At 55.1% G+C, this 27846-nt stretch overlaps 1 protein-coding gene across 2 annotated transcripts in view; it reads left to right on the top strand.

The window, feature by feature from the left end:
* Nucleotides 1-870: 870 nt before the first annotated feature.
* The window catches only part of NHEJ1 (non-homologous end joining factor 1), a 44421-nt gene continuing 17445 nt past the window's right edge, over nt 871-27846 (top strand). The window contains exons 1-5 of one of the 2 annotated variants that reach the window (XM_027879043.1): nt 871-1184; nt 1758-1943; nt 2792-3001; nt 6571-6709; nt 8163-8221. In XM_027879043.1, coding sequence (XP_027734844.1) covers nt 1758-1943; nt 2792-3001; nt 6571-6709; nt 8163-8221 — 594 coding nt within the window. In that variant the 5' untranslated portion in view covers nt 871-1184. The remainder of the gene's footprint in view (nt 1185-1757; nt 1944-2791; nt 3002-6570; nt 6710-8162; nt 8222-27846) is intronic. The other variant, XM_027879053.1, reaches the window with a different exon arrangement.

Raw genomic sequence — 27846 nt, forward strand, 5'->3', positions numbered from 1 at the left:
TGGTGGCACAGTGCGTGCAGGTCCCCAGCTGTGAGCCCTCTTTCCCCAGCTCTCTTGGATCCCCACAGCTGGGTCCTGTGCACCCAGTGGGCACGGGGTGTAATGCACAGCTCATCCTCATCCAGCCAATGCATCCCAACCTGGCCCTATGTTTCAGCTGTGCCCAAAGTCCAACTAGTCCTGCACCCCAAACCCTCTTGCACTCTAACCTGGCCACGCAACCCAATCTGTCCTGTGCCCCAAAGTTCCTGCCTTCTCCCTTGTTCCCTGGCACCCCTTCAGGATGAAAACTCACCCGCCCTCGGCCATGCCCTGAGGGGCAGCTGGTAGGGAGAGGTGTGTGAATAGAGATAAATGGAGGAATCAGGGACAGCTCGTGGGCGCATGGGAGGTATTTTGTGGGAGCAGGGAGGATGGCCTTAATGCATGGAGTGCAAGTTGGGGACTGCAGTCAGAGTGCGGGTGCTGAGGTTTCCGAGGTTAGTGCTTGGGGTAAGGATGGGACTGTGCTCCGTTTGGAGAGGACTGAAGGTGCGTGGTGTGCCAAGCTGCCACAGCCCTGCTCCGTGGTATCTTGTGAGCCCAGTCTCCACACGTGGGACAGAGGCACCTGCAGCCACAGCTATGCAGGGCTGGCTGTGGCGCAGCAGCCCAGTTCCCGCACAGCCGGGGAGAAGAGTGGTGCAAGTACCTGCCCTGTGCCGTGCCTGCGCCGGCACCCTGGGGCTGAGTAATAAACCTGGGGCCAAGGGACAGGAGGAATACCCCGCTGCCGCTGCCTCTCCGGCTGTACCGTGCCCCGTCCCCCGCTGGGCACTCGCACCAGGAGATTTCATAACAGGCGTAAGCGCAAAACAAGGTCGTAAGGCATTTCGGTCCCCACCAGCCGTAGCACCTCCCGTGGCAACTGGGAATGCTCTAGAGGGACGCGCCAGCCCGGTTCGCTGTCCTCATCAGTAGCGAAGGAGCAGGAGCAATGACACCTCACGATCTCTGGGAGCGGTAGCAGCTCCCGTGGCTCATCTCATCCAGCTGCACCTCCCGGCGTGCCCCGGCCCCGCTGGCCGCGGAAGAGAGCAGCATGCCGGGAGCCGTAGTCTGCCCTCGCCTCTCGCCCACGGCCCGGCGCCGGTCGCGGCTGCAAGCCTCGGCAGTCTCCGTCCGCCTCCCCCTCCCGTCCTCGGGTAACGCCGCGGCTTCGCACAGCCCCAGGCCTGCGGGCACCCCGCGGGCGCTGGGTCGCTGGGTCGCTGAGGGTTTTGGGAGGCGTGGGGTCCGTCCTAGGGAGGAGCGGGAAGCAGCAGTGGGCTGCCGGCACTCTTACCGGTGTCACTGCCGGCAGGGATGGCGCGGGCTCGCGTGGAGCGCAGGGACGAGATACCCCAGCAGGAGGAGGGCTGCAGCGTCCTGCCGCCTGCCCACTGCCAGCGGGGCAGCTTACATGTTAATTTGTGCATAGGGGTCTTGCCGTGTTACCGTCAGCAAACACGAGGTAACCGGGGGAGGCAGCAGTTATACTGCCGTGCGTCTGCTGGTGCATCTGGGATGCTTATTGTGAGCTGCGGTGGGAACTGCCTTGCACTGAGCTGCCCAAAACGCCCACCCCAGCTCTGTTGCATGCATATGCAGGGATGTGTGTCACCAGAGCTGGCTGAGCATCCTCACCTCTGCGCTGTGGGATGGGGTTGCATCGTGAAGGGGCCACCAGGGATCAAGGTCTTCCTGGGTGGAGGTTAAGCCTGATTGCTCTCTTGCAGATGGAGGTCTCCGAGGAGCTGGAGAGCAGCCTCCTGACCCAGCCCTGGGCTTCTGTTCACTTTGGCGAGTCTGCTTTTCTTGCCAAAGTGTGCTTCAGGAATACTGGTTATATCCTGCTGATCTCTGACCTCAGCAGTGTCTGGTACGAGAGTGCAGACACTGAGGCTGTGGGACAAAGGTCCAAGGTGAGTGCCTAAAAAGTCCAGGGACCTCCTTTTCTCCTTGCAGCAGCTGACATCCCAGCATAAATTGCTTGGGGACACAGTGATTGTTGGATGTGACTAGGCTTGGGTGCAAACACCAAGCCAAAGCACTGTCATCCCAGCTGACCAAACACTCTCCTCTTGTGAGAGTGGGCCACGCTGTTTAGCATGCCGAAGACATCTAGGTGTTCACTGAGTCTGTGTGCAGAGGATGGGACACTCTTTTCATTTGTGGGCTGGATGGGCAGCTGGTTTCCCCAGTAACAGTGTACTAAGGAGGAACTTGAAGCAAGGTTGCCAACCATCCAGTGACACAAATTCTGTTCGCATTCATAGGACAGTCTCTCATGGGGTATGCTGTCAGCCTGATCCTCAAAAACACATGGAACCATGCCTCATCTTCTCATCCTAGTCCATGTGCCCAGTCCCCCATGTGCCATTGTAGTGGCATGTCTCTGTGCCACATAATGGCTGTGCTGAATGGCCGGTGGCAGGAAGAGTAGGCATGTGGTGGCAGCCATTCCCCAGCTCTGGCAGTTCGTCCTGCTCTCGGCTCTTGGCCACCCTGTGACACTTGTGTTGGCACACAGATGTGCTAGTGGAAACCATTGCACTCTGCCCATCCTGGGCTGGCAGGACAGGGGAGCCTTCCCAGCTTGGCTGGCCTAAGAGAACCAGTGGGGAGTGTCCTGTCATGGGGCTGAAGCTGAGGCCCAGGAATGGCTTTTTGCAGTGGAATGGGGAGTAGTTTGGCTCTTTCTGTGCTGTTTTTCCCCTGGTGCTGAGCTCTCCAGGATATTGCTGTGCCCCCTAACCTTGCCTTTCCTTAGGAGCTGAACAAGCGGCTGACAGTCCATGTATCCTCCTTCCTGAACCACTTGCGCAACCTGATGTGCCCCTTGCTGGCAGGGCAGCCAGACTCTGCCACCACCTTCTCCTGCAACCGCTCTGCCAGTGGCCTCATCCTGCATGTCAAGAGCGAGCTGTCAGGATTGCCCTTCTACTGGGACTTCCACTGCTGCCCTGCTCCCTTGGAGATGGTGAGCAAAGCTGTGGAGAGTTTGGGGAGGGGACGGCCAAAGTTAGGGATTATCTTCTAATGCTTGGAAGCTTTGGGATGGTCTTGAGCCACTCTGGTGACTGTAGGTTGCCTGACTCTGCCTGCTGCCCCTCCCAAGGTTTACTGTCCCTGTTTCTTCTCACTGAGACTCTGGCACCTTGGTTTGTGCCTTGCAGTGAGGCAGGGATGGCCCAGCGCATGCTGCTGGCAGGGCAGGAGGGAGATGACCTCATGAGAGCCCACCAGAAGTTCTGCATCCAGGTCTGGGGTCCTCAGCACAAGAAAGACATGAACCTGTTCAAGCAGATCCAGAGGACAGCCACAAAGATGATGGGAGGACTGCAGCACCTCTCCTACGAAGAGAGGCTGGGAGAGATGAGATTGTTCAGCATGGAGAAGAGAAGGCTCCAGGACACCTCATTGCAGCCTTCCAGTACTTGAGGAGCATTTATAAAAAAGTGAGAGAGCATCTTTTACATGGGCAAATAAAGATATAGTTTTTTAACTAAAAAACGACACATTTAGATTAGCTGCTAGGAAGAAATTCTTCACTATAAGGGTGGCAAGGCACTGGAACAGGTTACCCAGAGACATTGTGGATGCTCCTTGTAGTGTTCAAGACCAGGCTGGATGGTGCTTTGGGCAACCTGATCTAGTAGGTGGAATCCTTGCCCATGGCAGGGAGTTGGAATGAAATGATCTTGAACGTCCCTTTCAACCCAAACCTTTCTGTGATTCTGTGTCCAGTGTGGGGTGATGCCTTGTCAGTGCCCTGGAGAGCAGAGTAATGCTGTTCTCTTTTGGCGCACACTGCAAAACGGGCCACAGGGCGGCAGGTACTCCTGGAGGACCTGCAGGTGATGTGCCATGATGGAGGGAATTAAAGCAGGCTCTCCCCAACTTTTAAGGGGAGCTGCCCAGGGGGCTGCCCAGCATGTTCCATTTCTGGAGGCAGCCCCTCTGCTGGACCCCTGCAGGTGGGACAGGGCTGTGGACCAGGGCTCCTACAATATCCTTCTAGACGAAATGTCCAGCACACAGCTGGATAAAGACGTCATGCAGTGGGTGAGCAACTGGCTCACGAGTCGAGCACAGAGAGTAATAGTGAATGGGGTGACATCAGACTGGTGACCTGTCACTAGTGAGGTTCCACAGGGCTCTGTCTTAGGCCCTGTGCTCTTCAACATCTTCATAAATTACTTGGATATAGGACTGGACGGGATATTGAGCAAGTTTGCAGATGATACAAAACCGGGAGGAGCTGTTGACTCCCTTGAAAGCAGGGAGGCCCTGCAGAGAAACCTCAGCAAATTAGAGCACTGGGCAAACACCAGCCATAGGAAGTTCAACAAGGGAAAGTGCCAGATTCTGCACCTTGGATTGGGAAACCTGAGGAATGAGATGCTGGAAGGCAGTGCTGTGGAAAGGGACTGGGGGTCCTGGTCAATGGCAAGTTGAATAGGAGTCAGCAGTGCCCTGGTAGCCAGGAGGGCCAACCATGTCCTGGGGGGCATCAGGCAAAGCAATGCCAGCCAGTCGAGGGAAGGCATTGTCCTACTCTGCTCTGCACTAGTGTGGCCTCACCTTGAATATTGTGTGCAGTTTGGGGCACCACAATATAGGAAAGATATTAAGCCATTAGAGAGGGTCCAGAGGAGGGACAACGAAGATGGTGAAGGGTGTTGAGAGGAAGCTGTATGAGGAGTATCTGAGGTCACTTGATCTGTTCAGTTTGGAGGAGACTGAGGGGAGACCTCATTGCAGTCTACACTTTCCTTGCGAGGGCAAGAGGAGGGACAGGCACTGATCTCTTTTCTGTGGTGACCAGTGACAGAACCCGAGGGAATGGCCTGAAGCTGTGCCATGGGAGGTTTAGGTTGGATATTAGAAAAAGGTTCTTCACCCGGGGGGGTGGGGCTGGGCGCTGGAACAGGCTCCCCAGGGAAGTGGTCACAGCACCAAGCCTGACAGAGTTCAAGAAGCATTTGAATGATATTATCAAGCACATGGCGTGGCTTCCGGCGATGGTCCTCTGCAGGGCCAAGGGTTGGAATCGATGATCCTCATGGGTCCCGTACAACAGCGTTTTCTGTGATTCTGTGATCCCCCGGGGCCCTTCGTCCCTGCGCGCACAAGAGGGCGCCCGGCGCCCGCGAACCGGCCCGCCGGGAGCCTCCAGCGGAGCCCCGGCCCCGGGCTGGCCCCGCGGCTCCGCCGCCGGTGGGAGGCAGCGCTCTGCAGCCCCGGCACCCGCTCCCGGAGGGTCGCACCGCAGAGCGCGCTTCGTCTCCCCACAGACGGCTGTGCTTGGGCATCACCAGGGGAGAGCCGGGCTCCTCGGCTGCTGCGGCGCCTGTCCTCACCGTTAAATTCGAACTGGGGAGCAAAGTAATCGGGGTCTCGTCTTGGCTTCTCCAAGGGATTTTATGTCCCTTCCCCGGGCAAGGCCCGCGGAGGCTGAGCTGAGAGCTCATGCTCTCTGCTGCTCCTCTCCTTTAGCTTGGACACACACTGGATGTCTGCAAGGCACTGCAGAGGTGGGAAACGGTTGGGGTCCTGAGCATGGTTGGTGTGGATGCTGCAATGGGGACCAACTCTGCCCCAGCCAGGGGCTTGAGGTGGACACAGAGGCCACCTGTCTTGCTCTTTCCCATCCCTGCTGTGGATGGTGCACTCTGAATGCATAGGTGGGTGATGGCTGCCACCTCTGTGGCTTGTGCCTGAGTGTGTGAGCAGGGCATGGAGGTCACTTGCCACAGGAGCAAGAATGATTAGGAGCAATGCTGGGTTTGCTGTCCTCTCGCCTGTGTGCTCAGCCTAGCCACAGGGATTTCAAATACCCTGCCAGGGACTGAAGAAGGTGATGAGAGGGAGGCTGCTTTGTGTGCCTGCTGGGCCAGAGTGGCCAAGCCTGGCTCTGGGGCAGAGGACGTGCCCAGGGCTCTGCATGGGGCTTGTGCAGGGGTAAGCTGGGGGGGAACTGGTGGGCTGCCATGGGGAGCTGCAGCCTGCATGAGTCCTGTGTGTTGGGATCTCTTCTGCTTGTGATCTTACCTCCCTGGGAGAGTCCCTCCTGTTCCTCAAGCTTCAGTTTGATACCTTGGTGTGTCTTTCTGTTTTTTTTTTGCCCAGCTGTGCCTATTTCCTGCATAGGAACATGCCAAGAGGTGTGCAGAGCCTTGAGAGGGTCTGGGTGGCACATGGGGAGCTCTCTGCCTCCTGCTGCACCTCAAATGGTGGATGGAGTATTGCCTATCGCTGCACACTGTTCCCACTGGGCTCTCCCACCTAAGCTCTCCCGTGCTACAGCCCACAGATGTGAAAGGATGGAACTGGGATAGAGGGATAAGTCCCACAGCATCTAGCCTGCCTTCTTCCAGCTCTCATCTTTTGACCACTTCCCAGTGGGTGAGATATGGGGTATTTTGGGGAGCCCTGTGTGACCTGGGCTGCAGCTCTTGCTAGGACCTTGCTGGCTGCCCTGCTTTGACTACTCTGTGTGCCGACCTGGACCTGGACCTTTCCTAGAGTGTTCCTTCTCCATCATAGGTGTCCCGTCACCTTGTGCGGCCCTTGATTCGGATGAACCTGGCGCTGCAGTACCAGGTGCAGGAGCTGATCTCCCTGCTGCTCCAGAAGGATGCTGAGATCGAAGATTACAGGGAGAGCGGGGCTGCTCTCAGCAGAGGTGAGGAGGAATACCTGGGGCAGGGAGTGAATTTCCTCCTTAGCACAGGACTGGGGTGCTCTGCTCCCTCTGGGGATTAGCCAGCCAGGCTTGTGTTTCCTGTTGAGCTCAGCCAGCAACATGACAGTAGCCAGAAGTCTGGGGAGCAGCCCCTGGGGAGAGCTGGGGGAGGAACAACCCTTGACTGATAGCTGGAGGAGCTGGGGAGTCACCAAGGGGTTCTCCACTACTCCGAGAGCACCTGGCTGGTCCCCAGGAGCTGGTGGGGATGCTAGAAAGGGCTGATCATGTAGTGGTGTCAGGCTCCCTTCCTGAGCGCAGTAGCTCACTGACTGCTTGGACCAGGGTCTCCTGGCTCTCCTGTACATGGAAAGTGCAGCTGTGCTCATTGGTCCCCCTCCAGCACCCAGCCCACTTCGTCATTGGGTGGAACAGGCAGACAGTAGCCCTCTTAGGGGTAGGATGTGGGTCAGGACCTACTGGGGGGGCAGCCACCTCAGAGGGCAGTTTTTCCTTCAGTGGAGGTTGGCTGGATGCTCTTTTTGGGTCCCTTGCTAGTGCCATGCTTTGTCCTGCTGCCACAGGTGATACATGCCCTTCTGTAGAAACCATGCCCCCAGGATGTGAGGACTGATATGGGTCAGCCCTGGCTTGTGTATCATGCCCAGGAAGGTGATGTGGTCCCACGACAGGTGCCTCACCAAAGGAGGCTGGATCTGTCCTGCAGGTGCACTAGACATGCATCAGCTGGCTGCGCTCCCCTCCCTCCTGTTGCTTGCCAGCTCTGCAGGGCTCAAAGCATCTAGGACAGCCCGGCTTGGGTCTAAAGATGGAGGCTCGTGAGCAGGTGACCTCTCTTGTCCCTTACTTGGTGCAGGGCAGGAGGCTGGAAGTAAGCTTTGCACCATAGCTGCTGAGCAAAGCTGGCCAGGTGCTTCTACAGACCACATCTTAGCAACAATGGGGAAAAACTCGTGTTTTGGACAAGGTGCAGAGCAGAATATAATAGGGGTATGTCCCTGTCCTGCAAGAGGACACAGGCTGGCTCACTCCTTCAGAAAAGCAGCTAGACAAGCAGTGCCCTGTCCTGCAGATGCAGGCAGCTCTTTCCAGCTGTAAGATCTGAGAATAGTGCAGCGCGTGTCCTGTCACAGTCCCCTACTCTTTGGTGTAGGAGGGTGCTGGGACAAGGGCTCTTGGCTCTGCTACCTGACTGCTGTGTGCATCAGCAGGCTCAACCGTGTTTCTCTCACTTTGCTGTGGTCGTTGCACCTTCTGTTAAGTGGGTGATGTGTCCCTAGCCCAAGGGTCCTGCTGGGCTCTCCTGCTGGCTCTGGATGAGCATGCTGGAGCTTTTTTCCTGCAGCTTCCTCACCCCACAGGCAGGAGAAGGGGAAGCTGGGGCAGGAGGTCTGGCCAGACCTGCCCAGGCTGATCCCTCTCTCCCTTGCAGACCGACTGCGGACAGAGCCCTTCCAGGAGGAGACATTTCAGCAGAACTTCATGGCTGAGGTAAGGAGCAGTGCAAGTCCCCCATCCTTTGCCACAGGGGAGGTCAGGAGCTGGCATCAGCAGCCCCAGTGTGAGGTGGCCAGGCTGGGTGGGAGCGCTGATGGGACTGACTGGACTCATCTCAGGAGGGGTCATGCCCTCTGGCTCTCCTATTGTCCTCTCTGTGTCCTCACACATCATCCGCTGGGTGAGCAGAGCTGGGGACATGCCTGTCATGGCTAGATGGGCACTGCCTGGCTGCCCAGAGGTACCAGCCAGGCTGGCTGCTCCACAGGAGCATGCGATTGCTGGGGCATCCTCACCTGCCTCCCACACTTCCCGTGGACTTGAAACACTGTTGCTGATGGCAGGCAGGGATCAGGTGAATGAGGAGAAGCCATCTGCTCCTTTTGGTTCACCTGTTGCTTTTAGAGGTGACTTTGCAGTGGTGAATTGTGGGCTCAAGTGCTTTTCAACGTTATCCGTGCTGTGGCTACCACTGTCTCCTTGGCACACTCAGCTCTAAAATCAGATGTGTTTTGGAGAAACTGGGACTGGAAAAAGAGAGTCTTTCCTCTGATCCTTTTTTGTGACTGGAAATCATCCCAGAAGCACTACAATGATTCAAACTAATGTGTCAGGGTCAGAAATGATTGATGTTCATTGATGCAAAAAGACTCAGGATGCTTTCGAGTGTTCCTGTGCTCACTGTGAAGGCACAGGAGTAGGGAGCAGTGGTGCCTGCTGGGGTTCAGGGAGTCAACCAGGGTGTCAGTGGTATCACACAGACTTTGTGAGGATATTGCTTTATGAGACAAGCTGATGCTCTTGTGCAGCCAGGAATAAATGATCTGCAGAGTTTCTAAAAATTAGAGACGATCCCTATTTTATATGTGAGGCACTGCATCCAGTGCAGGCAATTTCGTTTCCCCCTGCTTATGAAGGATAGAGCTGAAATTCACTGCTGGACTGCAACTTGGATGTTGCCTAGGCACCGATGATCATGACCAGATTATATTCACCCTGAGCAAAGAAAGAACATTCCTACACAGTAATTTAAATCCTTCATGCTTTTGAAAGGGCTAATTTCCCAAAGCAGGGGGAAAATTATGAGTGAAATCAGCTCAGAGGAAACATTTAGATAGAAAAATGTGAATGAAAATGGTGAGCTCTTTCAGAAGAATCTCAGAAGCCACAGAAAGCCACAATTCCACAATCAAGAAGGAGGGCAGTGCTGGCCAAGAGCCCGTTCTGGTTCAGCGGCAAAGTGAAGGCAGCAATTAGAAATAAAAGAGCAGTTTATAACAAATGGGAAAGCGGGAGTAGATAGCAATCAATATAAATTAGAAATTATGAAGTGTAGAAAATGGATAACAGAAGCTGAAGACATCAGGGAAAAATTGTGATGAAGGACAGAAGGAAAGGCTTTTATTTAGTGTAGTAGGAGAAAACCCCAAGCTCCCAACAGTGGGATAAGCTTATTAGTAGACAGAGGTGGTAAAATGATTGATACTGGAACAGACATGGCAGAAACAGTTGGTAAAGGTCTCAGTGCTGTCACTGGAAGGATGTAGGCAGATGTGCTGGGTTCAGAGGATGATGAAGTGTGTCTTTGTCCAAGGGTCGGCTGAACAACATCTGCTAAAGATGAACATCAGGCTTGAAACTCAGCATCCTCTGAGAGCTGGTAGGGTGTGGGGCACAGGGAAAGGTGCAGGTTGGGTAGGAGGGGAGTGAGGCAGCCCTGCACAGAGCCTTGCAAAAGCAGCTCGTGGGGATCACATCTGCAGAGATTGAAAAGATGAGATGGCAGCTGGTGCTGTATCCCAAAAACAGTCCAGGAGCAGTGTCTTGGGGCCAGAGGGAATGAAAGGTTCTGGGAGATGCTCCCCATCTGCTTCCCCTGGTAGCACGTCTGAGCACTGGCCACAGAGGAGAGGCTGGGGGTTGTGTGTTCAGTCTGACAGGGCGATATCTGTCATCTCTGTCCTCTCATCTGTCATCTCTGCATTTATCCTGTTCTTTGTAAACCTGCCAGTGATGCTTTTTGGCCCACGTGCCTTCCTGCAGCAGTGAGCTGTGAGATGTGAACAGCTGCTGCCTTTGGTTTAAATGTGATACCCTATCATTCCTTCTGATGTCTTCTGGGTCTTGTGCTAGTAAGGAACACCAAACATGGTTTTTCAGCTCTCTCTACCACCAAAACTGCCTCTTCACCCCAGTCTCTCCTCTTTTCTTGCAGCAGAAAGGTGGGCTTGTCTGTGCAGGGATTTCAGAGCACCCAGGCGATTTAGTACTCCTTGCAGTATTCCTGAAAGGAGCAGCATAAGCAACTGGGGTCCCTTGGGGTATGCTGTGAGAAGCTGGGAATGCTGTGACCAACTCCTGTGTCTAGGTTTTCAAAAAGACGCCAGACAATCAGCACGAAGTCAAGGAATGAATTGAGGGCTGGGGAGAGAGCTCAACGTTGAGGGACTTGGAAGGAACGAGCTCTTCTAGCTTATCAGAGAGAAAATTGAGAGGTGCCTTGATTACAGTGTGTGAGGGTCTTTACAAGGAGAAAATGCCAGTTAGTGAAGGACTCTCTTTAATCTCACAGAGAGCAGTGGAGAACAAGCCAGGCAATTTTGAGCTAGGATGGAGGCACTTGGGTTTGCTCCTGCAAGTGATTAACGATTGGGGCATTCTCCCAAGGGCAGTGGTTGATCCTCAATCTCTTGATGTCTCCAAAAGTTGGGCTGGGAGCCTGCCTGGAAGAAAACCAAGTTGCTGGGTTTGGTTTTGGGATGTGCATGGTTGAACATCAGTGGGCGGGAAGTCAGGAGGAGAAGTCTGATGGTCCTTCCAGCCTCTCCACTTGCAAAATGCGGCTTCAGATTGTGAATGTTTGGTAGCAGTGAGCACGTCCTGGCTGGAAAGGGATGGTGATGGTGTGGCACAGGGCTGAATGTGGGAAAGTGCTCCACAGCTTTGCTCACTTCCCAAACCTTTGCGGCATCCCCTATGGAGAGGAAAGGACCTGTCAGTCCCCTAGGGCAGATCTGCTCAGCCTCTCTGCTTAAACATGCCCTTTCCCTGGGCTTGTGTGCACTTGGCTGTCCAGGGCATTTTAACTAACCGTGGGGAGTTTTCCAGCAAATCCCTGGTAATATTTATACGTTTAGGAAATGATGCTTTCACACACACAGTTTTTGGCAAGGCTTCACTGCTGAGCAGCTGCCTAGGCTTGGGCAGAGCTGGAGGGAGAACGGTGGCTGTGCACAAGCTGAGGCAAAGCTGGTGGCTTTTATTGGCAAGCCCAGGGGTTCACGCCATGAGGGGAAGGAGCAGGTGGCTGGAGAGGGCTCAGAGCTGCCCTGGCACTGTTCCCAGCAGCCTAGGATCCTGCAGGTTAGGAATATTTTGTCCCCAGGTGTCCCTTTGGGTTACAGGGCAGTGTGGGGTGCCCACCCATGGGTTTTGAGAGCTTGTCCCAGCTTGGCTACAGTCAGCATTTCGTGACATAGCATCTGCCAGAGTCAATCCGGCTCTATGAGGAGGCAGGGTCAGGGGGTTCATGCAGTGCTGTGCCCCGTGCTCTGACAAGGGCAGAGACAGGTACAGCGAGGACAAGCTCACCGATACCATCAGTGCAAATATAGCCCCCGCGCCCCAGGATGCTCTGCCCTGTGTATTTTTATCTGCTGCGGCCAGCGCGGGGGTGGCTGCTCCGCACCTCCGCAAGCGGGGCGCGGGACCTCGGCAAACAGGACGCGGCGGGTTCACGGCTCGACCCCGGGGCCCGGTGAGGAGGAGGAGGATGTGCCATCAAAACAAGCAATGCTGGAGAGGAAGATAAACAAACAGGCGGCTTCCAGTGTGGCCCCAGCCGAGGGCGAGTGGGAGCCCCGGGGCCAGGGCTGGCTGTGGTGGCGGCGGCGGTGCTGGCTGACGTCAGGGCGCCCGGGGGTCAGCATCCCTCTTATTGTTCCCCACCGGGGCTGGGACCAGGGCCAGGCGCCCGTCCCCCTCCCGTGAGGGGATACAGGCCAGCAGGGCAGGTGGAGGATGGCTGGGACACGCTCTGGAGCCACAGGCTGTTGCCACTCCGGGGCCAGCCGGGCACCTGCCTGCCTCCAGCACCCTGCCTCGCCTTTTTAACAAGCACTAAAAATAAGCCCCAGGGAGTGGAGTGGCCATGGTCTGGCCGTGGGCGAAGGCGGTAGCAGCCTGCGCATTTTGCAGGGTGGGGACGGCATCCCTCAAACCCGCACCAGCCCAGCACAGCGGAGAGGAAGCGGCCCTTTGGCTCCTTCAAACGAGGGATGTTTTTAATTAACGCAAGGTAGCTGCGGCTTTGCAGCTGCTAGTGGGCCAGAGCGGGACCAGCAGTGTATATGTGTGTGACATGGACTGCTTGCACACCATGGGTGCACAGCTCAAGGAGAAGATGGCATGGGCACTCAGCTGGGCTGGGGTCCCTTGGCAGGTTGGATTGGGGCAGAGTTGGCAGTATAGGGCTGGCTTGTGGGGCTGCTCGGATAAGCAGAGCAAGCTCTTGCGTGCAGCAAAGCATTTATGCTGTGCTTGCCCACTGAGACCCATAGGTGCTTGTGTCTCGTTCTGGATTGGGGTCACTTTGGCGGTCCTCGCTTCATTCCTGAGCAAGCTTTGTTCACACCATCCTACTGCTGCCCTGGGGTCCGAGTCCCACACTGGAAATGCAGTAGGCTATGGCTGTGCTGGAGGGAGTGGGACACATGCTGCCTTGCACACACTCAAGGAGCTGCACGCTGCTGCAAGCAGGAGGGGAGGATCACTTGTGCTCAGTGTGAGTGTATGTACAAGAGCAGGAGCATGCAGACAAGACTGGGAATGTGCATGCTAGCACTGATGGGAACAAGGGGAAAAGTGGCACAACTGCTGACTGAAGGAGACAGGGGCTAGCACTTGGTGCCCACAGTGGGGCATTTGGGGAGAAGCACAGGTGCTTGTCACTGCATGGGTGCTGACCACTGCGTGGGCACTGGCCCCCTGTGGTGTTTGCCGTGGAGGTTCATGGCATTTGGTGATGTGGTGTTATTTATTTATTTGCTGAGGCCCGATCAGGTGAGGGGCACCTGGCCAGTATGTGCTTTCTGAGCCACCACTGGCAGCCACAGGCTGCTTGCACAAGCAGTGAGTCAGTGGAGCTGCATGCTGCTAAAACCAGACTTGGCATGGGCACCCCAGAGCAGCAGCCTGCCCAAATGTGCCCAGATCTTGGGCAAGCAGCAAGTCTCCAGCAGCTGGACCGGGGGGCTATGCTGTCTGTGATTACTCCACACCTTGCATCTGCTGGGGATGTGGATGCTGTCCCAGGAGCCCTGAGGAGATGCTTCTGCTGGGGATGTGGGGATTTCACAGCCCAAACCCCTGTGACTATGGCTGTGCCACTGCAGAAAGTGGGTGGCATTTGGGCCAGGTACAGGCAGCTGCCTGCTTGGTCCCAGCCCACTTCAGCTCAGCATCACCTGGTGGTTTGTTTGGAGGTGGAGGTATGGAGAGGTACCAACACAACCACCCTTCTTGGTTCTGCAGTGGCGTATGTGGTCTGGCGCATGCAGGGAACCCTCCTTTGTAGTTGGAGTCATCCTCATCCTCTCCATGCCATGTCATGCCTGCAAAGCTGTGCCAGGCCATGCTGTGCTGTGATGTGCCAGGTTGTGCCATGCCAGGTGCCACTGCAGGCAGGAAGAGGGGCATCACAGGCCATCTGGCAGAAGGGGCCAGACCCTGCTTCTGCAAGAGAGGCCCCAGCCCATGCATGGGCACTGGGTGCACAGTGCTGCCGAGGAGCAACTCAGCTCAGGGAATGATTGATCTCGTGTCAGCAGGCGGTGGTTTGAGCCAGTGCCAGGCCTCAGCTCAAATGGGAGCATTGAAGGGGGAGAGCCCCCTCCCCCTCCTGAAAGCAGAGCAGCAATCCCCCTGCCACCACCCCTGGCCCTGCTCCCACATCTTGACCATTATTGGCCCCGTGGCTGCAGGCAGCTGCCTGGCCCTGGGGAGCATGCAAGGGGCAGCAGGGAGCCCAGAGGCATCTGGAGTCCCAACCTCGCCAGGCTGTTCTCTGTGGCTGTGTTTGGATTAGAGGAGGGCAAATGGGGCATGCAGGGATGGTTGATAGGGGAAAAGGTGTGGGACATGGTCTGTCCCTTGCCACTGTACCCCACAGCTGCCAGTCCAGCCCTTCAGCTCAGGATGTGGCAGTAACTTCTGCAAGCAAAGGACCTTTTGGGGAGTAAAACAAGGTAGACTTTGATGGGGCTCTAAAGGCACTGCTCTCTGGCAGCTTCTCTGTCCCTGGCTGGTGGGGTTTGGACTGGGGTGTTGCCATCCCCTCTGTCTCCACTGGCCAAGGGCAGGGCAGAGGAGCAGTGTTGCCTGCACCACTGGTACTGCCTTCTGCAGCCCCCTGCACCCCTTCTGTGCCTAAAATAGGCTGTCAAATTTTTTCACCATGTCCCTGCATGTCCAAAGCCTTTTGCCAGCTTTCCCCATACCCAACACCTACACCCCTTCTCCAGTGGCATACACTGGCAGATTTTATTGGTAGTTTCCGAGAGCTGATCCCTCCCTATCCCTTGGGCCAAAGCCCCCATAGCCCCTTCCAGTTGTTCCAACCAATGCAGAGGTGATACAGAACAGCTGAGCACATCTGTGCAGGCAGCAGCACCTGGGGAGGGGTCCCTCTGCACTCCAGGGGGTACAGCCATCAGATTTCTGAGGCTGCCTGCTCCCACTCTGCTCCGACCTTTGTATCCTACGTATCTGTGTAAGGAAACAAGGCCATTCATGTATTTCTCTCTCTATTTATACCTCTCCCTTTCCGTATTTAGTGTGTGCGCAGGCAGAGGGGGCAGCAAATGCCGGGGCCACTGATGTTCTTGGCTCCAGCGCCGGCTGGAATTTCGTCCTGGAATGTATCCTGAACCGCTCTGAAAACACGAATAAATCTCTGTGTGTTTTGTGTGTGTGTGTACACAAATATATAGACAACATATAGACATGGAGCCGTATAGGGCATTTGTGAGCTTTGCTATTTAAAGGAAAGAGTAGTTAGAGGGTTCTCAGCGAGGCAAACACCTCTGGATCAAAGGGCTACAGGGTGCTCTGCTAGTGGCCAGGCACCTTGGGAGATAGGTGGCACCAGCTTTGTCGTCTCCAGGGACCTGAAGCCACCCTGTTGGTGACATACCCAAGGTAGCACACCCACCCCGAGCACTGCTGTCATCCCCTGGTGCCTTGATTTGATGGAAGTCTCTGCCTTCTGGCCTCCAGCTTCCCAGTGAGAGCCCCAGAAAGCCAACTCCTATCCTGATGACACAAGCTGCAAAACCTTTTGTGCAGCTGGATGGAATAGGGCGAGGATATCAGCTCCTCTGTGGCACGGCATGGTCCAGGGCTTCTGGAGTGTCATGTCAACTAGTGCTCACAGCTCTTGAGAAAATATCATGTGGAAAGGGAGAAAATAGGTGTCGGATAACAAGTCCCAAGTAGGTGCTGGGCTGGGCATCTTCTTGGGATGCTGCAGCATCTAGTGCTTACGGTTGTCTGGTAATGACAACGAAAAGGGGTAAATAGAAACTTGGTCCCAGATCCCAAACAGGATGCTTGGCTATGCCAGGAGGGCACTCTTCAAGAGGCACTGGCAGCTGTCTTGCTGTGGCTGCTGGATGAGGACCCCTGGTGGGAGCACCACTGAGTGTCCCAGCACCCCTTGGCCGCGGAGGAGGCACCCTGTTTAGCCCACCTTAGGGTCATGGTGGCTTCTTGTCTTCTGAGTGCTAAAACCCCCGATATCTTGGGCTGAAAATGCCCACATTTGGTCTCTGGCCAAAGGCGATGTGTTTGTGGGTGGGGGAAATTGGAGCAAATTCCTGCTGTGAGTCCTGCACGTGTGCGCAGGCGTGTGGATAGGGGAAATATAGTTTTCCTTTTGAAAAAAAAGCCCTGCTTATTTTTATACAGAACTCCAGAAGGGCTGAAGGTGGAAACTTGGTCTGTCAGCAGCTGTCACAGGGGAGCAGGTCCCTGCCTGAGTTTGGGGGGAAACCACAGCTGGGTGTTAATGGGACTGTTAATGAATTAATGTTGGCTGCTGGGGGCCGGCAGGGAACCTGGCTCGATGCAGCATGAGCACATGGAGCCCTGCCCAGCACACGGTCTCCGGCACAGCTGCAGAAAGCTCCAGCTCTGGGAGCCACGCACTTGGGGAGTCGTGAGTCTCTCCTCCTAGTCACGTCTCACTCTTTGGGTTGTGGAAACACTTGGAAATGTGGCCGCATTGCAGGGGGAGAGGGTCCCATTCCAGAGAGCATGGAAACATCCGCTGTAGGTGTGCTGCCTTTCAACTCTGGGCATCTGCTGCCTCAGCTAGTGATACCGCTTCATACTGGGTCTACTCAGCTGCCGAACCCAAATCTTTAAAGCCATTTAAAGAAAGCAGGCTGGAAGGGAAGGTTTATTTGTGGGTTGGAGAGCCTGTACTGCTTGGTCAGTGCAATGCCTGCAGCAGCACTGGTCTCTGCATGGCACTGCCTGTCTACAGCCATTCTTGGGGTTATTCCTCTTTCTCCCCAAAATGTGGAGGAGTACCCATGGGAATGTGGTGAGCACAGCTATGCCCCATGCTGCAGGCTCAGCAGTACCTTTGCTAATTTTTCACACCTGATTTGCTGGGAACAGCTCTGGAAGAAGACAAGGACTTTATGCTAACATGATGACCTGATGCCAAAATGGTAAGGGTGCAGTGGGGCTGAGGAATAGCACTGTATCCTGGTTGGACTGGAAATAAGAGGGAAAATGCAGAGAGGATCTGGGAAAGAGAGGACAAATTCTTCTCTGTAGACCTCTCTTGCTGTGTCCTTCAGGCTCTGCGTGAGAGATCAGAGATCTCAGCCATGGGCAAGTGTGTGGTGTCCTCTGGGTTTTCTCCCTCTGGTATCAGACAGCTGTTGAACCAAGAGGAAAGACTGACCATCCTGACTGTGCAGAGAATGAGATGACAATGTCAAAGAAGGGATGACCATGATGAGGAAGGAAAGACCGCACCAAGGAAGGGATAGATATACTGAAGAAGAGAAGACCATGCTGAAGTAGGGATGACCATGCCCGGAATGGCACTGTGGATGGACTGGTTCCCTAGCAGAAGATGCTGTAATGGATGGAGAGAGATAGAATCTCCTTCTCTGCTGAGAGAAAGGCTGGAATAGCCTGAGCCCTTGGGATCTCTGTATTCTCCCCAGGGATGCTATGCTTGATGCAAAGATGACTTGGTCAGGCAGACCCTCACCTCAGTAAGAAAACCTCTCTGGGCATTTCAACCCAATACCTTTCCTGGGACATTATACTGGTCCTTTGGAGTCAATCATCAAGTGTGTAGCCAACATCTGCCACCCAGTGCCAAAGCCAACCAGTGGGTCTGAGGACCTGGAGAGGGCAGTGCCTGGGCCCCTCTTGCAGTCCTTCTCCTAGCATGGGTGGGCTTTAAACAACCTCCTCCTCAACACTAGAGAAGGTCCTTCAGAGGAACCCAAATTCCAGTTTGCAGGGACTCTGAGGCTCCTCTGTGCCCAGTTGCCCACACTTGCAGACCAGCTCTGGCTCCACTGGGCCCAGAGCCCTTCCCAACCCTATCCCAGACAGACGGATATCCCAAAACCCACTGGTCCCAGGGGCTCCCACTCGGTGTCCCTCTGGCTGAATGAGGTGGTGTGCATGTGCCCAGACTGTCCCCTCTTGTGACTGTACAGTACACACGGCTAAATATATGTCTGTGCAGATACAGGAACTCAGAGGGGCCGAGTGATGCTCCCTTTCTATACCTCTTTTCATGGGGAGAACTAATGAGATTCATGTCATTAAAGGGCTCATGTTTTGTGGGATGGGAACCTTTTAAATGGGATGTGTCCTGGCTTAGTCATGGCAAATATTTACCAAAAAAAAAAAAAAAAAAAAAAAAAAAAAAAAAAAAAAAAAAAAAAAAAAAAAAAAAAAAAAAAAAAAAAAAAAAAAAAAAAAAAAAAAAAAAAAAAAAAAAAAAAAAAAAAAAAAAAAAAAAAAAGAAAGAAAGAGGGAAAAAAAGGGACATACCATATAAAATTAGAATTCTGAAAATAGTATTTAGAGCTAGTGAGAGAGAGGAACCTAAAACAGAAAATACAGCCCAGTCTGTTCAAGAGTCAGGGGAAGAGAGAGCGGGGCGGGGGGGAAAAGCCAGAGATAAAATGAGAGAAACCTCGGCAGTAAAAACAGCATCTTGGTAAATAGACTATTAAAAAAATTCTGACTCGCTTTATGGCTTTCTTGGCTGCTGTTCAGCTGTCCTGCCCTGGTCGGCACGGAGGGAAGGTAGCAGGAGCTGGCGTCTGTGTGGATGCTCAGAGCCTTGGGACGCGGCTTCCCCCCACCCACCCTGAGCAGCGGCGCAGGGCGTTAAATTTAGCCACATAATGATGGCCCTGAGGAGGCAGCCTTTTGTAGCCACACTGTAATTACTGCCTCGCTTATAAATTTTATTTTTCTTATTATGTTTCCTCCTCTGCTGGGGAAGGGGTGGAGGGGTCTCCCCCACCCTCGTCAAACCCGCAGCTCTTTCAGGAGCAGGAGGTACCAAGGGATGGAGGGGAAGGTGGGAATGGCTACCCAAACCCTGTGCTGCTCTCCTCTCCCAGTACAGGGCTGAGCCCCACATTTGGGGATGGGGGAGGTGTTGAGCTAACCCCAGTGTGGTATGGTCCCCACAGCCCACAGCATAGGTGCCTTGACCACCCTGGTCCTTAGCCTTACCCTCTCAGGGTGCTTGGGAGATGTACTTGTACCAGCAGGACCAGGGGATCTCTAGCAGGGCTGCAAGCCCACATCACAGCCAGGCTGAGGAGGCAGCCAGGACTGCCACCAGGGTGTGGGGGATGCAAGGAGCAGCTGTCTGGCCCCTTGACTTGGCAAGTCACCGGCTTCAGCCCTGCTCTTCACAGAGGTGGGAAAGGCGAAAAGGGCGAGGGGTGGCCCCAACCACCTCCTCCTGCCAGGAGCGGGCAGAGGGTACGGCTCCTCTCTGAGCTGGTGCAAGTGGGGGACAGCTTCAGGCCAGGCAAGAACGTGCCAGAAAAGGTCTCGTTCCCCTCTTGTTTTCCCAAAACAAAGGAAACAGTCTTGCATTGCTGGAAGTCGCGTGCTCGGGCTGTGCTGGCTTGTTATCATCCGATAACCTGCCGACCCGGGAGCTGCCCTGCTGCTCACCCGATGAGCCTGCACTACGGGATGCGAACAGCTTCCGCATGAGCTGCCCTTTGCAGAGATCCGTTTTCCGCTCCCCAGGCTGGGGGGGGACAGTGGTGGGGGCTGCCACGATGGCCCCAGCTGGCCCCAGGCTCACCATGTGCCTGGTGAGACCTGCCCCTGCAGGTGATAGTAGATGGTGAGGGCAGAGGAAAAGCAAAGGTGGCAGGTGCCTTGGTGTGGCCTGAGTGCTACCCATCCCATGTGCAGCGTGGAAGGTGATTTGGGGCTCTGCTATATTTTGCTTTTTCCCCATGCCATTTCCCTGAGAGCACCAGGGCCGGGCTCTGCTGTGAAGTAGGGTGGGCAGTTTTCAGGGCTGGGGGTGGCTGGGGTCCTTTGGGGCACACGGTGATTCCTTCAGGGAAAGAACTCTTGCAAAGTGCCAAGGAAGGCTGTGTAGCACCAGGACTGCCTGCTTTCACTTCCAGCTTTGCCCCTTCTCCCAGGCTTGTGCCCTGGGGAGGGTGCACTGGCACCAAGGTGCTGGTGGGGCTGGTGGTCATGGTGATGTTCATCCATCACTGTGGGAACATGTTTAGGGGAGCATCTCCTTGGTAGAGATGTTCATGGGGGACAGGCAGGACGGCAGCAGTCTCACCCAGCTGTGCCCCCCAAGGCGAGCTCAAACTGAAGCATCCCCTTTCTTCTGCCCTGTGATGTGAGGGCTCTGTTCAGCACAACGATGACCCGAAGCAACCTCCATCCCATGCTCAAGTGTCCATTTCACAGCAGGTAGGACAATACTAAATCAACTCCTTTAAAGCCTCCTGACCTGCAGCCTCACGGACGTGCTAGTCCCCATCCCTCCCTCATCTGTGGGCACGCTGGGGTCTGGTGCACTGGCTGGCTGCCCGGGCACGGGGCTGCCTTGGCTGCTGGCCAGGAGGCTCCTGGCCTGGCTGGGTCCATGCCCTGACCCTTCATCCCACTGCGGGGTCCGTGGCTTGTGCCAGGCGCCAGGGATTCAGCACAGAGGTGGTCACTGGAACCCCTGGGGAGAGCGGCCACCACCTCACTGGTGGGGCTTGGGAGCCCAGGTGCACAGAGCACCGTGGACCAAAAGACAAAGTGCCCTTTCAGCCTAAGCCCTGGAAAGATGTGTGTGTGTGTGTGCAGAGGTTAATGCCTTCGGCCCTGGGGAGAGGAGAGAGCACGGGCTGGCTCCGTCCCCCCCGGGAGTTGGCCCCACACATGTGCCTCTGCATGTGCCTGCGTGTGCCTGTGTGTGCAGGAGGCTCATGCATTTCCGTCTCGGTGAATTTACATACGTCATGTGTGTATCTTACTCATCACTGTGTTTTTCTTTCCTTGTTCTTAGGTCTTTCCCCCACCCCCACTATGGATCTATAATTCTTATGGCATTTTATTCTTCCCTCTTTTTTTTTTTTTTTTAAACCTCCAGTTTTAGAAGTTGCTGGCTTCTTAGGAAAATAAACTGTATTTTTAGTGCTTGTCTGCAAGGCAGGCTGCTGATTCTGCCTGCCCCTGCTCATCGCTTACTCACTACTTGTTTAAGCTTTTATTTTCCCCTTCACCCTGTGCTGGGTTGTGGGGGCAGCCAGCGGCATTCTGGAGCTGAGCAGCACGGCAGGAGCGCACCAAAGTTGTCAATGAGTGAAAGGCAGCTCCAATCTGGCCTTTATTGAGGTCTGGGTTTGCGTAGCTCTGGAGCAGCCTGCCCTGTAATCAGCCAGCCACCAGAGTTGGCCAGCCTTGTAATAAAGTAGCTCTATATTTATTTGTTGTGCTTATACACTGCTCTGTAATAAGTTGGGAGCCTTCCCCACTCCCCTCATTTTCTTTGGGAAGTTCCTCTGGGTCTCTGAAGGGAACTGCCTTCCCATTCACAGTGGATGCCTGGGGCCCTGCATCCGGTGAGCTGCTCTGGCCACATCTGGGCCATGCGCCTTTAGCTCTGTGTGCCCCAAACACGCCATACCCAACTGTCCCCATCCTCTCCCCAGCATCCCAGCCCTTTTCCCCAATCCAGAGAGACCCAGTGGCTCTCCCAGTACCCCCGGCCCCTTGTCCCTATCCCTGCTGCCCCCAGCACTGCCTCTGCGAGCCCCCCTCCCTTCCTCTCTGTTTCAAGCTTGGGTCTTTTTTAAATACATTCATTAAAGGGAGCTCAGTTGCCCTTTCCCCGTCGAGGCTGGAACACTGACAGCCTGTTTGCCCGTGTGTGTGTAATTAAACTCAATCTCTAGGTGAATACAACAATGTGACTGCACAGAATAATTCCTGGAGATCCTGACGCCGAGGAGGAGTGTGGCCTGTGAGCGGCCCATTCACGCCTGACTTTCTATAAATACTTTACTATGTGGCATTAAGAAAACTTCAAACCCTTTCTCCCCCCCTCTTTTTTTTTTTTTTTTTATTAGTGCTACATAATATAGTAATTGTGTGACTAGAAGGTCCCCCCTGTGCCTGCCTGGGTTCGCAGGCCTGGGTGTGACCTCGCGCTGCACTGGCCGAGTGCGGGAGCCTGTTGCCATGCCCAGGGACCGCCATGCCCAGGGACGTGCATGGATGCAGGTGCCTGCAGTACCCTCTGTCCTGGAGCTGGGATGATGCTGTGGGGATGCTCTGCCAAACCAAAAGGCTTACGCTCCTAAAGTCCCTCCCAGCGTTGTCCCTGTTGACAGTAGTGCTTGGCTGATACATGTCCTGTGGTCCTGGGAGCTGTGTCTGCTAGGGAAGTACAGATGGGTACTGGGGCAAAGGAAAGAAGGACAGGTATTGGGAAGCATCCCTACATTCCCATAGCCATCAGTGTGGCTGCTCCTCAGGTTTCTACCTGGGAGCTCTCTAGCCTGGGGTCCTTGGGAAACCCCAGGGCAGGTGCTCCCCAGGTCCTGTCCTGCCCAAGGGCAGGGGTGAAGTGTGTGTCCCAAGTGTGGTCACATCCCACCTGTTGTCCCTGTGCCTCTCTGGAGCCTTGCATACCCTCCCCTCCCCTGGAACCTATTGGTGGCATGGCTGGAAGGGTGCTCAGGCACCCACAGCTCCCTGGGGAATCTCTTCTCTGGCTCTGTAACCTTCTTTAATGATGTCTTCTAAAGCATGACTAGCCCATGCAGACCCTGCCAGCTTAGGCTGCCCCTTGCCTAGAGAGACTGGAGTCAGAGCAGTTTTCCCCAGCCACGGGGTGTGCCAGCCGCACACACTGCCCAGCTCCCCAGGCAGCATCCCTTGCTGGCTCCTGGGGTACCACAGCTACACATGCCTGCCATGGTGAGGTACCATGGCCATGATCACAATGCTGTCATCTCCCTGCCCACCTGGCTCTTGCTACCTGTATTTTGGACCTCAGGGTTGCAGAGAGAGTCTCCAATCCCACTCCTCTAGGCTGCTGGAGAGCTGGAGCAAAAAGCCTGGGTCCAGAGGATGGGGATCCCACCCTCACCCTGGGACGGTGCTGGCAGGGCTGACATCATGATATTGCTGCATTTGTGTGACCAGGAGTAATATTAGATCTTTATGCTGTGATGATGTTCCTGAAGGCCGAAATGTACATTAATATTCATGAACCCACTCAGCCTCATCTGTATTTGTGTAGCATGCCTCAACAGTGTGGCTCCTACATGTTTTCCACCTGCTTGTCAGTGTGAGGCCCTGCAGAGCTGGAGGTGTCAATTTGCCACTAGCTAAGGCTGAGCAAGGGCCACAGTTGCTGCTGCAGAGTGAGCTGTGGGAATCAGCTTGCTCTGACTGCTGCCTGTTTCGTGACTGCCTAGCTGAGCTTGGAGATGAGCAGATCCACGGGTACTGCCTGGGAAGATTGGCCTCCAGTGTCCCTGCTCTCCCCTGCAGCCTGGCATTTATCCAGCCCCTACAGCCATGTTCCTGCCATGGCACCTCTGCCTTGGTGGGGCAACCCCTAAACCTGTCCCCCAAAAGCTGCCCAGTGCCTCTGGAAGCCCTTGGGCAGGGTCTGTTTCTGGTGATTCAGAGTAGAGTGCCAGGAGAGCCTTGAGCGCCTCCCATCCCCTCCATCTCTCACTCCCTCTCTCTCCTTCTCTGTCGGTTTTGCTGCTAATGTCCCTCTGCATGCCGCTTCCCAGATTTATTTTGTAGGACCACCCAAACTGCCCCCAGCCGCAGCACTAGGAGTTTGGAGCCCAAAGGACGACAGCCCAGAGACATTTGCATCCTCATGACTGCCACACTGCTACAAAACGGATGCCCTGGGTGTCAAAGCCGTGGAGAGGGGGACAAGCTGGGATACGCAGGTGGCTCCATGCACACCATGCTCGCCGGCAGATGACAGGGACGCGGCAGACGGTGCCCTGGCTCCGGCCAGCACCCACTTGATGGCCTACTGCTGTGGTGACGGGGGGCTGGGGATCTGGCACCGCACCTCTGAATCCTGTATCCCTGGCACCGCAGCTCTGCATCCACAGCACTGCATCTCTGTGTCCTGGGCACTGCGTCTGCGCGTGCCAGGCACTGTGTCACTGCAGCCCTGGCCTTGCATCTCTGCATTGCCTTGGCTGCAGCCTCTGTGGCAGGGCTGCTCCAAGGCAGTAGGGCTGGTACCTGCCCTGGGCCTTCACCCTGCTCAGCAAAGCAGCAGGAGCCAAATGGGGGCTGTCATGCAGCAGGGATGCAGCCAAGGAGCTTTCTCCCATCACCCCAACATCAGCCCTGTGTGGGTTAGCAACAGGGGTGTACCTGCACCTGGATCCTACCCTGGGTCTCCCTGCTGCAGAGATCCCTTCATGCTCACTGCTCTCAGAGCAAATGGATCAGGGCAGATGAGTGGGGTTAGGCCCCAAATTTTGGGGGCATTGGCCTGTTTTTTGTTTTAGGAAGGCTACAAGTAGTGAAAGGTTTTGGTGGGAGCAGCAAAGGGCTGGGGGCGCAGCTCTCCAGCCCCACCTGAGGCAAGGCAAGAAGGACTGGAGCCAGCTGGGTGCTCCTCAGCACAGTGTGGGGAACAAACAACATCAGTGTTGACAGCAAACTGCCAAAGCTCACCTCCTCTCAAGATTTATTGCTTACTCTTTGGCAAGGCCCCTCTGTTTGCCAGTATGTTTATGATTTTGCTGCAAAATCTATTGATAGATTAGAAATTTTACTAAAATCTCAGCTCTTGCAGTGATGGGGTAGTAGGAAAAGGGGACTCTGCTGTATATGATCACAGGGGCTGGTTCATGGCATGTATCTATGATGGGATGCTGATAGCAGCAAGGCTTTGATTGCTGCTCAGCAAGTCCTTTTGGCTCTGTCCATGCATCACTACTGCAGAGGAGGGCATGGAGCCCAGCAGGCACCTAGAGCCCTCTCAAGAGCTCCTTGTGCTGTGGATCCACCTCAGGAACGCTGCGTGTTGGGGTTGTGCATATGCTTTGCGTTTGGTGTATGCCCTTGAAACAGAAATGGAAATTGCTTACTCTAGTCTGTGCCATTGTGGCTTCTCACATGGTCACTTGCCCTCGGGGATGGGGCATTCCCAAAGGGACATTTAGATTGCTTGATATCCAGGGCTGCCATTGGCTGCTTCACTATGCTCAGCTGGTGCTGGCCTTTTTTTCCATCTGGGTTCAATGATTATTCTCTCAGACATCAATACCACTGTGGACTGTTGTCATCCACAGCAGAGACCTTTGTGCATCTCCCCTCTCCAGCCTCTCACTTGTCACTTTGGCAGCTCATCTTCAATCTGCCTCCAAGTTCAGGGGTACTGCTGGGGTCTCCCCATATCCAGGCTTCCTGCCTCTACCCATGGTGAGGGTTTGGGCTGCTGGGAAGCCCTTGCAAGGCTTCCTGAAACCTACACAGGGATCTGTCCCATGCAGCTCCACAGAGAGGGTCTTGGCAGAGCTGCACAGTGCAGAGCCGGGGTGCCCTTCCCCTGGCTCCTGACCGTGCCAGCCTGTCTGTGCAGCTCCCGGCAGTGCTGCTTCCCCTGCCTTTCACTTCTGTGTTTTTACAGCTCAGAGGGAGCCGTCCTGCCCCAATTCCCCACGTGCTCCTAATTTCATAGTTCTCTCCATATATCCATATATATCCATATAGCATTTGATACAGGTTTTATGGGCATTTCCATACGTTTTACAGACACAGCCATTACAGAGCCAGGTTTCACCCGAGAAACCTCAGGGGAGCAGAGCACTGAATCGCCTTAGTCTTGGCCTCAGAACAAGGCTCTCTTCTCTCCCTTGCTGGGGCTGCCGCTATCAGCACTGCACAAGACTGGGGGATAGCGGGGGGCTGGTGGTGCCAGCCCCAAGAGCCAGCATGCTGCCTGCAGCCTCATCCATCCTGCTTCTTGCAGCCTCATCCTGCAAACCTCAGGGCTGTCACTGCTGCCTCTTGCTCCCTCCCCCGGTGGATGCCACTGGCAGAGGACTGCTTTGAGCAGGGCTACTTGCTGTAGATCAGGACCATAATCTGTATGGCCAGATTGCCTGTTTGCCTGCCTTTTGGGCTGTGCATCCAACTGGTTGTGGGACTGGACACCCTTGTTGGTGGTGCAGAGAGTGATGCCATCCCAGCTGTCGGGGCAGGGACACTGACACACAAGGCTCTGAGCATTGCAGCTGCTGCAGTGCACACACAGCATGTGAGCTGTGGCAAGGCAGCTTCTGGCTGGCAGAGGGGCAGAAAACAGATCCAGATGCATGCAGCTCTCTGCACATTTTCTAGCCTATTGTGGAGGCTGCCAGCACTGCAGTAATGCCCAGCACTGCTCAGGGGCTGATCGTGTTCCCAGCAGAGGGGAAGAAACCTCAGATCTTGTTTAAAAAGAAGACAAGTCATACATGCCTTCATCATCCCCATGGTCAGACCCTGGAGCAGCCTGAAGTGCAAATCTAGGGCCCCCCTCTGACGTTGCATCTAGATGCTGGGCTGTTAAGCAGCATCTGCAGATTGGGACAAGTGGGTGCAGAGTTGGGTCCTCCCTTGGCATCCCGCAACTATTGCTGCTTGATGGGGACAAACACAGCAGCACCTAGCCTCACTTCAGGTTCCCAGTTCTCCTGGCCTCACACTGGACTGATAGGATGAGGAATTTTCCATACTGTGTGTAAATTCCCATTTGCAGTGCAAATGCCCACTCCTGCCAAGCACAGCCTCAAGGACTGCTCCTTGCTGCTCAGCCAACCCCAACATGACTGTGGCATCATCCAAGCCCGCCCTGCATGTGAGCAATGCGCAGCTATTATTAGCAGCTCCCCTCTCCCTTTCCGAGGGCTGGTGGGAGCCCAGGGTACATCCCACTCTACTTTCTTGAACAGGTCCTGAAGGCAGGAACCATTTGTGGCTTCCCTGGCCAGCATGTCTCTCCTTGACCTCCATCATGGTCTATTTTCTGTGCTGTCTACTGTTCCACGAGCTGTCAGTTTTCCATGCTGAGGAAAGGTTTGTAGGTGGGGGTTGGGCAGCAACTCTGCACAGAGTGGCTACGGGAAGGGGGGTATGGAGGAACACAGACATGGCCTTTATCACAGCCTAGGGGATGTGTGGCTCATAAATCCGACCCAGGCAGATAGGGGATAAATCATCCCAGCTGGGACACTGGTGGTTACCCATGGTTAGAAATTAACTTTGTGTTGGATGGGTCCCAGGCTGTGGGATGGGAAGGGAAGGCTGCTCCAGGCGGTGTGCCTCCTGCTCAGCTGGCCCTGGAGCCAGGCTGAAGGCAGGCGAGCAGATGCCACTGCCTGGCCCAGGCAGGCAGGGCTGGTGGGCACGATTAAAGCCAGAGTGATGAAGCAAACAACCTGGGGTGGATGCTGTGGCTGAACCTGTGCTGCAGGCAATGATGCTCTAGCACTCACTCCAACCTGGCTGGACTTCGGCACTTTGATGAGTGGCTGTAGCCACTGCACCACTCATCCTTGGGCTGCAGCACACTGGGCACTAGGAAACACTGGTCTGCATGGGAAGGGACAGGGACCCAAGATGCCAGGGAAGATGGCAAGGTGTGCTTGCAGAGTAGGAGAAGGTATGTGCTCACAGTAGGACTGTCATCTCTCCCCCAGGGTTTGGCAGAGATGGGAATCCCATCCTGGTGTCACAGGGACACACAGGCTGGGGCAGTCTCTGGCCTGGCTCTGCACCCCTGAGGATGGGAGGAAGCAGTGAGGCCCACAGACCGTGTTTCACTTCCCCAGCTGCATCATCCTTCTAGCCCCATTTCCCCTTTCTCCCATCCCCAGAGCTCCCTGCCCAGCTCCATAAACATCCCCAAACTCTGCTCTGTGTAGGACCAAGACTTTCACAAGGGCTTTTAGGCGACTAGAGCAACCTCTTCTCCATCTGCTCAGGCCAAGTGCCCGCAGTCGGAACCATGTCACTCTTGGGATCCCAGAGCACCCACTGAGGGGGGA

The sequence above is a fragment of the Empidonax traillii genome, unplaced genomic scaffold (genome assembly GCF_003031625.1).
Source record: "Empidonax traillii isolate 1590-97213 ecotype Southwest subspecies unplaced genomic scaffold, ASM303162v1 scaffold5:size3517227, whole genome shotgun sequence".
Classification (NCBI taxonomy): domain Eukaryota; kingdom Metazoa; phylum Chordata; class Aves; order Passeriformes; family Tyrannidae; genus Empidonax; species Empidonax traillii.